The sequence below is a fragment of the Macrobrachium nipponense genome, chromosome 1 (genome assembly GCF_015104395.2).
Source record: "Macrobrachium nipponense isolate FS-2020 chromosome 1, ASM1510439v2, whole genome shotgun sequence".
NCBI classification, from domain to species: Eukaryota; Metazoa; Arthropoda; class Malacostraca; order Decapoda; family Palaemonidae; genus Macrobrachium; species Macrobrachium nipponense.
Genome location: NC_087200.1, coordinates 107,414,460 through 107,425,288, shown reverse-complemented (window position 1 = coordinate 107,425,288; position 10,829 = coordinate 107,414,460). Strand labels below are relative to the sequence as shown.

The 10,829-nt window shown below is 37.5% G+C and overlaps 2 protein-coding genes across 2 annotated transcripts in view; both read left to right on the top strand.

Annotated features, from left to right (window-relative positions):
- Positions 1–10,829, top strand: part of LOC135219535 (alpha-1,3-mannosyl-glycoprotein 2-beta-N-acetylglucosaminyltransferase-like) — a 386,065-nt gene that overhangs the window by 32,454 nt on the left and 342,782 nt on the right. The gene's annotated exons all lie outside the window — the stretch shown is intronic.
- On the top strand, positions 10,100–10,531 carry LOC135218900 (uncharacterized). Its single transcript, XM_064255345.1, has one exon. The coding sequence runs from the start codon at positions 10,100–10,102 to the stop codon at positions 10,529–10,531; it is 432 nt and encodes a 143-aa protein (XP_064111415.1).

Below are 10,829 nucleotides of genomic sequence, written 5' to 3'. Positions count from 1 at the left end.
TCCATGAAAAACAAAGCAACATTGGAATTGGAGGTGGGCAGAAGCGGAGGTTGATACCCTTCTAGTCTGGTGTAGATGAAGCCGCCTTATGCCAGCACGGGCACTCCCTTTAGGTGGCTCGTAGGTACTATGCGCAAGTGTTGCAGTTGGACACTATGAGAGGACTAATGTGAACCTCCAGACTAGCCCATCCAATCTAGACAACCCTTCTTGAGGCTCAGTGGACTTTTGGGGATAGTGTTTTTGAGAATAGAATAGAATACAGAATTTAGCCCAAAGGCCAAGCGCTGAGACCTATGATGTCATTCAGCGCTGAAGCTGAAATTGACAGTAAAATGGTGTAACAGGAGGAAAACCTCAAAGCTTTTCCACATTGAAACAACAGTTAGGAGAGGGAGAAAAGTAAGATTTAAGGTAGATTTTTGGGTGAGCCCTATGCCTATGAGACGTTTGTTTGGCGGCCGCTGATTAGCTGGGAGCTGCCTACCTCCATGTACCACCCAGTCAGCGGCCGCCAAACAAATGTCTCGCAAGTCGCAACCATAGGGCTCATCCAAGTATCTACCTGTTCCTCTGTGGGCGATGGTTATCGCTCTCGGCCACTAATCCGGTGTTCCGAGGTTCTTTTCTCGGCTCGGCCAACGCGGAATCAGCGGAATTTATTTCTCGATATAATGTGGTTCGGATCCCACAATAAGCTATAGGTCCCGTTGCTAGGTAACTAATTGGTTCTTAGCCACGTAAAAATATCTAATCCTTCTGGCCAGCCCTAGGAGAGCTGTCAATCAACTCAGTGGTCCGGTTAAACTACTACACCTACCTTAAGTGAACCAGCTATAACGGGAATGAAAAGGGCTGCAGTTAGGGGCCGAAGGGACGCTGCGAAGAACCTTAGTTAGTAGTTACTAACGCCTGCCATGCCTGTGAGGCAACTGAGACTGTAATGAATGACGCTGGGATCAGATTCCAGAGAAACGACGATCGTGTCATGCTTGAAGAGACGATAAAGGAACGAGAGAAAGCAGAAGCGAGGGGAGAATGGTCGAATGGAAAGCGTCCTTTTCACCGTCGATTCAGTAAATGTAGGAAATGGTGGATTGTTGGTGTTGCGCTATTATGAGACTTAATATGTTAAACTAATATACTGCGCTGTATGCAAAACAAATTACGCATGTGCAGATAACTGAACAAAGTAAAAAAAAAAAAAAAAAAGTGAGATAAGATAGGAAAGCAAATTTCCGGCTGTGAGACAGAGTACAAAATTGTTATTCATAAAAATTCTGAGAACGGGATGCAAATACAGTAGTACTACACTACTTGGCAGGGAAAAACATATTCGTGCCGGAGGGAAAGTCTTGCCGAAAGAGGATCTCACGAAAATACCTCAACACGGAGAAAGTTCGATCAAAATAAGATCTCGGAATGTGATATGCTCAATTCACGAAATTCGAAACTTCCTATATATGTCTCACGAATATTCTTTTCAGGTTCGAACGTCAGTTGAACCAGTAGCAGTCTCGTACTCATTGGATTTTCAGAGCATGTGCTCGTAACTTCCAGCCACGCACACCTCTTCTCCCACCTCCCAAACCCCACCATAATTATCATACCCGTAATTTCAATCATGAGCTACGCAGTCATGAAGTTGTACCAGATTCATTGGTTCAACCGGAACATGAAAATACTGAAGATTAAAAGCAAACGAACCTGAATCGACTGAGGTCTGTGGTCACGGTCCTGTAACACAGATGCAGTACAGGTGTCTTCCGAATTGTAAGAAACGCTCTCCTTATGTCGTTTGAGTCTTGTGTGATTATGAAAACAACGAGACTGCTTTTAGAAGCTTTGAAATATGTGCTGTCGAATTAAAGCCTCTCTTCATGCCCGTTTGTTTTTGCATTGTTCAAATACTCTGAATTTGACGACCAGATTTTTACAAGCTTTACAACATAATAGCAATTCACTTTGTGACACTACTTGGACTTAATATTTCATTTCTATGTACGATTTTCGTTACAATTATTTCATGTGATCTAAGCGGAGAAAGTAAAAGGCAACCGTGGTTGATATGATGGCAATAATTTATCAAAATTAAGAATTAACATTTGTGTATTAGAAACCATATTGAATAAATTAAAGAGATTGGATATAAAATTATCAGATTAAAATGAGCGCACTCAAATACCGACTTGGTGAGTTACACGAGTAACCAAATAATCATTCAATATTGTTTTCCGAGCGACACACTATAATGCATTAAATGAATTATGTATTAGTTACACAGTTGTATATTAACATCACTGGCTAACCCTTCCTATGCATAGGCTGTTGGCTCAAAAATAAAAATAAAAATTAATTATTCAGAGTTGGATATAGTAGCGCGTACATGCTACATGATTATTTGTTTCATAAGAAGTAAAAGAATGATAAGATTATTTAAAACATTTTATCACAAAGTTTTTGTGATGATGATGGCGATATTCGAATATAAGTGTAGTACCTATAATTGGCACTTGAAGTTACGCGTAAATCATTGATACTATAGAGTAAAGAGTACTCTATACATCCTTGGGCAATATCAACCACTTGATTCCTCACGGAGTTTCGTTAACTTTTTTAAAATCCTCTTTCTCTACGATGAAGAGTGACCCTGACGGCTCCTATTTGTAGGAACCTTTCAGCAAATCTCACCAAGCTCGGGAATATCTTCTCTCAATGTCTCGTGAATCAATGAAGATGTTTAGGTCGGTCATCCCTCGATTGTCCAGTGCTCTGAATGTTTTATTATTATTATTATTATTATTATTATTATTATTATTATTATTATTATTATTATTATTATTTTCTTTTCTTTTTACTACCTGCCTTTAGTGTTTTCTTTTTTCTTGTTCCACTGACTCTCAGTACCCAGATTGCTTCTTCCAAGAGGAGGATCCAGTCCCTTTCGTTGGGATAATCTTAACTTATTTTTTTCAGGCATGGGATAATAATGGAATCGACTATGCTGCACACACACACACACACACACACACACACACATATATATATATATATATATATATATATATATATATATATATATATGTGTGTGTGTGTGTGTGTGTGTATGTATATAATGTAGTACACACACACACACACACACACACACACATATATATATATATATATATATATAATATATATATATATATATATATATATATATATATATAATTTTCTATCCGGATCTTTCTGTTAACGAATGGTGGATCCACAGAAGAAACAGTACAACTGTCACTGCAATATCATACCTAAATCGTTAGATGGTAGTTGAACACCCAGTGTAGCTACTATTATTGCAAAATCCTTAGCAAATTCGTACACCAACATAGAAGGGTCATGAGCAGTGTGTCGAACCTCCCCACAAGAACTGCGCCATTCATTTCTATATAGAGCCTCCTTTTATCCTTCCCGGATATTAAGGTTACAACCTTCCACTTCCTGAGCAAGTCTTCAGGGATGAGAAATTAATCCAGCCCTACATCATTTTGCGTTACTCCAGCGCTTGCACCCATTCACAGCTGGGTGGACTGGTGGACAGTAGGCCATGATCGATCCTAGCCGAGGCCTAAAGACCTTTGAGCCATGGAATCAGAAAACGTGAGCAATGCGTTGTTGCACCACTCAGCCACGGAACCTACTGTACTTGGTTGCACCTCTGTAATCAATAACAAATAAATAAATGAGCAAATGAAATTATTAATTACCTTAGAGTGAAAATGATTAAGTAAACTGTGATTTAAGTGTGAGGACGGTCGTTGTGATTGTTCTAATGACCTTCGCACGGAAGCTAAAGCAAGCCCAAGACATTAAAAGCATCAGTCACATGTTCACCACTGGTCGGAGATAAAATGTGGTAGACAAGGAGGTTACGGATACATAAGTCAATAATAAGAATTAATCATTTGAAAGTGGCGATAATACTAAAGTTATTAATAATTAGGGTAATGATAAAGAATGACATCTTCATTTGGTCCAAAGGGACATTCATTGCTTTAAACTTTATGTTTAGTAAGACATTTCCGTAACTCCTTCTGTGAATTCCATTAAGAGACGACTACATGGCAAAAGGATAAAGCGGGAACCTTGCCTCTCTCTCTCTCTCTCTCTCTCTCTCTCTCTCTCTCTCTCTCTCTCTCTCTCTCTCTCTCTCTCTCTCTCTCTCTTCGCATACCATCTTTTCCTAGTATCATAGAGCCACGGTCTAGATCTCGATCAGAGCATTCTCTTTAGCGGAGTAGCTAAGCTGACACATTGCTCACTTTTACTGAAAAGTTACGTTGATAATTTCATCTTTGTTATGGAATGTCACGGAAACATCCCATTTTCTAAATTCTTTCCGACCCAGACAGCATGAAACACCTCAGTAATGTCTAGAGACCTTCAGTTTTGTCGGGACAGGGAATGAAGAAGGAGGGATTTTAGAAGGAGAGGGAGAGAGCACAGACCGAGATGGATTATCGTACACAAAATTAATTCCTGTTCTGATTTAACTTATTAGGAGAATTTTCGTAACTCGATATTCCTATGTTGCCGCGGATTTTATGAGCAACGTATGATCTCGAAAGTATTTTCCAGTTTAACATGCCAAACTCCATATTTCCATTTAGTCTCAGTGTTTTGATTACGAATGTAACGAAATATATAATGAAAAATTGTTTCCTTCACAGCTGTTCAATAGGTAGCAGCAGCCAGTTGCTGACAACTGCCAATCAACCAACCGCTGCGGTGCTCTCTGTGGATGAGCCAGTGCAAATAAGCGTGGTTAAATTAACTGCTTCCTACACCCAAAGTTCCAAACAACCCCGCCATACTGGCGGCCGTTCTTTCCTATTTGAATAGAGTCAGAGTTACGTATTGTTCAGTTATTAATTGACACTAATCAAGACGCAGGAGCTTTCTGTGAGTTTATAATATATCTAACGGTATTTATGAAGGCTTGCAATACAACTTTTAAAGTCCCATGGAAACTGACAACATTCACTTTTCAAACACAATTGAGGTTCTACGATAGCCACAGCTTATTTTTATTTTCTAGATTACATCAGCATGAAAACTGTCATTCGTTTTTTATCCGTAGTCATGTAAATTTTATATGAACATTAAATTATAACACTTTCTCCCTCCGTCCAGTGATCTTATACTAAATTTATATCATATACTAAATTTATACATAATTTGGTAAGACTCAGGACAAACAGTCAGTGATTCTTTTAAGACAACATCAATCGAAAGAAAATCGAAACAGCAACGTAACTTCTTTATATCGTGAATTGAAACAATCACCAAGATTCAAACAGCAACTCCGACTTTGGATTAGGATGAGAAGAACCTAAATGAAAGGATTCAAGGGTTTAAAAGTGCTGAAGTATAAAAGATATTACGAATTTCGTACCATTCAGTCAATATAAAGTTAAAATCACCACATATAATTTAAGCAGTACTACTTGTACATATTATAGTGAAACAAGCGCAATTCTTGAGAGAGAAAGAGAGAGAGAAGGGCTGTTAGTATCAGTGGCAGTAGGCGTATGAATGATGGCTGTCACTTTACAGTTGCAGAGCCTTCATTAGAGCGGACGTGGTGACGTCGACCTAACCCAGACACTTAACCTGGCCCAGGAGTCGACGGTCATCTCGATGGCTTTCAGTCCGCCGGAGAACCTGATCTCCTTCCAGGACGCGCGTGCGCCAAGGAGAACGAGGGCACGCTTAGGGATACATCGGATGTACTTCCTTTGTGCCCTGTCCCTGACGACCTTTTCCAGGTCACCCTTGACATTTGAACGAGAGAGAAATCGACCCATTGGGCGGAGAAGTAGAACACAGAAAGTTCGAGTTGCTAGTTATGAGTTTGTTGCGTTTGTTTGCGTCTGCTCGCGTATGGAAATGCAGATTCAATTGAGCTTAGCTTTGAATCAGTTATGCAGCCATGAAAAATGGAACAAATGCCTTTCGTATTGCAAAGGACGGGTAAATCTAAAAGCCAACGCCCACAGGAAATGCTTTTGAAATCTCTAAAAGACAATTTGACTGTAATAATGTGCTCCTTTGACCTTCATTAATTTGACATAGCTTTGGCTTCCGAAAGGAAGACAAATTCAATAGCATAAGCAACCTAATTACAGCAGTTTTTCGGCGCTTCTTCTAGAATATTTCAGAAAATGCTTTTCCGACCGTATTCAATGAAGATGGCTGATTAACTTTGACATAAAACTGTTATACGCCTTACTGGAGTGAAGAATAGCTTACTGTATTGTTAAATAAGCTGAAGATGATGCACGAAAACATCACACACACACACACTATATATATATATATATATATATATATATATATATATATATATATATATATATATGTGTGTGTGTGTGTATGTATATATATATATATATATAATATATATATATATATATATATACATATATATATATAAATTCTTTCCTTTTCACTACAAACCTTTTAACTCTCTGGAAAGAATGGCGTCAGAAGAGTACAGACCTTGACTCTGATAGCTGCTGCTACCCACGGGACTACGGGACTACCAAGCATGGGCCGAGCTCTGCATCTCTCGGCAAGGGCGAAGCGGCCTCTTAACTTTGGTTAATTGCACCTTCCAAGCGAGGGTAAAAGGCTTTGTCGCCCCTAATAGTTATATATATATATATTTATATTATATATATATATATATATATATATATATATTATATATATATATATATATATATGGTTTTACATACACACATAGTTCCTCATTGAACGAGTGGTTTACGCGCTCGCCTGCCAGGTAACCAATTGGGTTCTTAGCCATGCAAAAAATATCTAATCCTTCGGGCCAGCCCCAGGAAAGTTGATAATTAGCTCAGTGGTCTGGGTAAACTAAGACACTTAACTATATTTTTTTACACACACACGCGCGTATAGTATATATATATATATATAATATATATATATATATATATAGTATATATAGATATGATGCAAAAAACTTATGCTTTATTATACAAATAATGTAATTGTTAATAAGATTTTATTTATGTCCTTGTGTCATTAAAAACGGAAGGAGAATCCACATTTTAAAACACCCACTGAGATTAGTAGTAAATCGAAAGTATCGCTGCAATCAAAAGCAATAATGATTTCGTTATTTGCTAGCTGCAAATCTTCTGCTGTTTCAGTACATAATTCCCCTGGCGTGTAATCTTTCAGAGATGAGAATGGTAATCTTATCATCCTCGACATTTCTTATATGTTTAAGATTAATATCTAGGAAATTCTTTGATGAAAAACGTGCATCTTAAAACACAAAACAATAAAGCTTTTTAAAACTCGCAACGTGGACTAAGACACGACAAAGGCCCCTATAACTACACCGAACACTACGGATAGCGTTTTTGCCTGGCTTGACGAAAGAACTGAAGCAGTCTATGGTTTTTGTTTGAGAAGCCGAAAGCGTTACAGGAAGAGACATCGCATCGCATGCTTAGGAAATCAGGGCCGGTATTTATCATAGCTGCTATGACATCTCCTAAATATTCTCTCTTAAGTCACTCAGATCACTCATAGTTTAGAGGAACTTCTAAGAGTGTTTTATCAACGCTCTGAGAGAATCTCTTAGCTATGAAAAACGGTATGTTTAGGAGAAACTTTTAAGCGAAGATCTCGCTAACAATAGCGGAAAATATAGTGCTACAATCCATGAATATACGATTTTCGCCATTATTTTAATAAAAAAAAAAGTATTTTAAAAATTCAATATATTCATTAATTATGATATTAACCTTGTGATCTGTATATTATTGTTGAATTCAAAAGTAGAGATAGGTAATAGATAGATAGAGATATATAGATAGAGATAGAGAGAGATAGATACAGATAGATAGAGAGAGATAGAGATAAATAGATAGATAGACATAGATAGATAGGGATAGATATAGAGATAGATAGATAGAGAAGGATAGATAGATAGAGATAGATAGATAGATAGATAGATAGATAGAGATAGATAGATAGATAGATAGATAGATATATAGAGATAGATAGAGATTGATAGATAGAGATAGTAGAGATAGACAGATAGATAGAGATAGATAGATAGATAGGATAGATAGAGATAGAGATAAGATTAGTTAGATAGAGTAGATGTAGAGATGATAGATCGATAGATAGATTAGATAGATAGATTAAAGATAGAGATAGATAGAAAGATAGAGATAGATAGATAGAGATAGGATAGATAGTAGATAGATAGAGATAGATAAATATAGAAATAGATAGAGATATATAGATAGATATATAGAGATAGATAGATAGAGATAGATAGATAGAGATAGATAGATATATAGAGATAGATAGAGATAGTAGATAGATAGATAGATAGAGATAGTAGATAGATAGATAGAGACAGATAGATAGATAGAGACAGATAGATAGAGAGAGATAGAGATAGATAGATGATAGAGATAGATAGATAGATAGAGATAGATAGATAGAGAGAGAAAGATAGAGATAAATAGATAGAGATAGATAAAGATAGATAGATAGAGAGAGAGATGGAGAGAGAGATAGAGAGAGATAGATAGATAGATAGATAGAGATAGATAGAGATAGAGATGGATAGATAGAGAAAGATATCTATATATATATATATATATATATATATATATATACAAATAAATGAGACATGAATGAGGTGAAGCACTAGTACTATAGGCCTAGTGCTCCTCTCTCGCTACTAACCAAAAAAAGCTCTAAGGATTTTCATTTTCATTCCATTCTTGACCCTTCGTGTCTAATCCTGCGCCAATATATGTGATGAAATTAATTAATCCATTAATTTTGAGAGAGAGAGAGACTGATATGTTAGAAACCGCAGAAAACCTCTCTGTGCGGTTGGCAATCGCCTCTCTGATCAAGTCAGTCACATATGAGGCCACTTTGATCACTCTATATCTTTTTTTAAACTCACTGTCGTCATACACATCGAAATATATCCAGTCTTGGACGAAAATTCCTCGGGCAGCGAACGCGGTGTTCTTGTTCGTCTGCCATGTTTACAGTCTGTGACTACCGCTATGAGAAACTCCTAAGTACTTAGGAGACCCCTCCACCACTCTTAAATCTCGGCCTGAGATATGAGTACTCATAGCGCGTAAGAGGCTTCGTAAAATTCTCTTAAGAATTTTCATAACTTTAAGAGTGTTTTAATGAGTTAAGAGTACTCTTAAGGATTTGCGAGCTTTGATAAATACGGGCCCAGGGTTCTTTTTATATGGGAAGTTGAACGCGTTTATAGGTCCCGCAGGCGTCTCTGGTACGTACACTTGCCTTGACTGGTCTTTATCGCTGGTTGTATAAGATTTCTCTCCTCTCGTCTCTCATGGGCAGCACAGGCAAGGAAGGACTGGCGAATGTCATCTCTGTTTGTTCAGTCGAGTTCCTGGTCTTACCAGTTCAAAAGCGTAGATCATCGTTTGAGTTTATACGCACACATACATAACCACACAAGCGCGCAAACATACACACATATACGTAAATGTGTGTTGGTGGACACATTTTGGTATGAATTGTTACGCGGCAAAGCAGATGAAACGAATGAAATATCATCGATACGTATTTACAAATTTTCTTTGGCGTCATCTCCTGTATAAGGAAAAGTTTATATATATATATATATATATATATATATATATATATATATATATATATATATATATATATATCATCCGTTTCATCTGTTTTGCTCTTAACAATTCATATTGAAATGTGTGTGTGTGTGTGTGTATACAAGCAGAAGGGAGATGTCATGGATTATGGTAACTACAGGGGAATTAAACTAACAGAGCATGGATTGAAAGTTTTAGAGAGAGTACTGGATGAGAGATTAAGAGAAATTGCAAAGATCGGGAAACAGCAGTATGGATTCATGAGAGGAAGAGGGACGGTGGATGCCATCTTCATAGTAAGACAGCTACAGGAAATGAGGCTAGAGGGAAACCAAGAGTTCTAGTGTGCCTTTATAGACCTAGAGAAATCATACGATAGAATCCCAGGAGAAATAATGTTTTGGTGTTTAAGGAAAAGGAAAGTCCCAGAAAAGTTGGTTAGGCTGGGCGAGACGACATATGAAAGAAAGCCCACAGAAGTAATAACAGCAGTTGGGGAAACTGAAAACTTTGAAGTTAGTGTTGGATTATACCGGGGGTCAGCATTAAGCCCGTTTTTGTTTGTACTGGTCATGGGTGTGTTGAGTGCAGAGATCAGGAATGAAGAGCTGTGGGAGTTGTTGTACGCCGATGATCTGGTGATTACTGCTGAAAATGAGGAGGACCTACAGAGAAGGGTTGGAGAGTGGCAGGAGTCTTTAGAGAGGGGTGGCTTAAAGGTGAATGTGAACAAAACAGAGATTTTGTTGAGCAGTAGGGAAGACAAAGACAGAATAGTAATACAAGAAAAAAAGAGGCTCGATTATAAAACTGGAAGAAAAGTTTAATGCTTAGGATCTACTTTAAGCCAAGAAGGAGGATGTGAGGCTGAAGTTGACAGTAGCTGGAGTGGTATGTGATAAGAAAATGCCAATCAAGCTAAAAGTCAAGATATGTAACACAGTGGTAAGACCAGTGTTAATGTATGGAGCAGAAACATAGCCTCTAAGAAGAAAAGAGAAAGTAAAGCTTGAGAGAACAGAGATGAGAATGCTGAGGTAAATTGTGGGAATATCGCTGCATAAGATTGGAACATGATGAAATAAGAAGTGATAAGAGAGTCATGATTGAGATGGTATGAACATG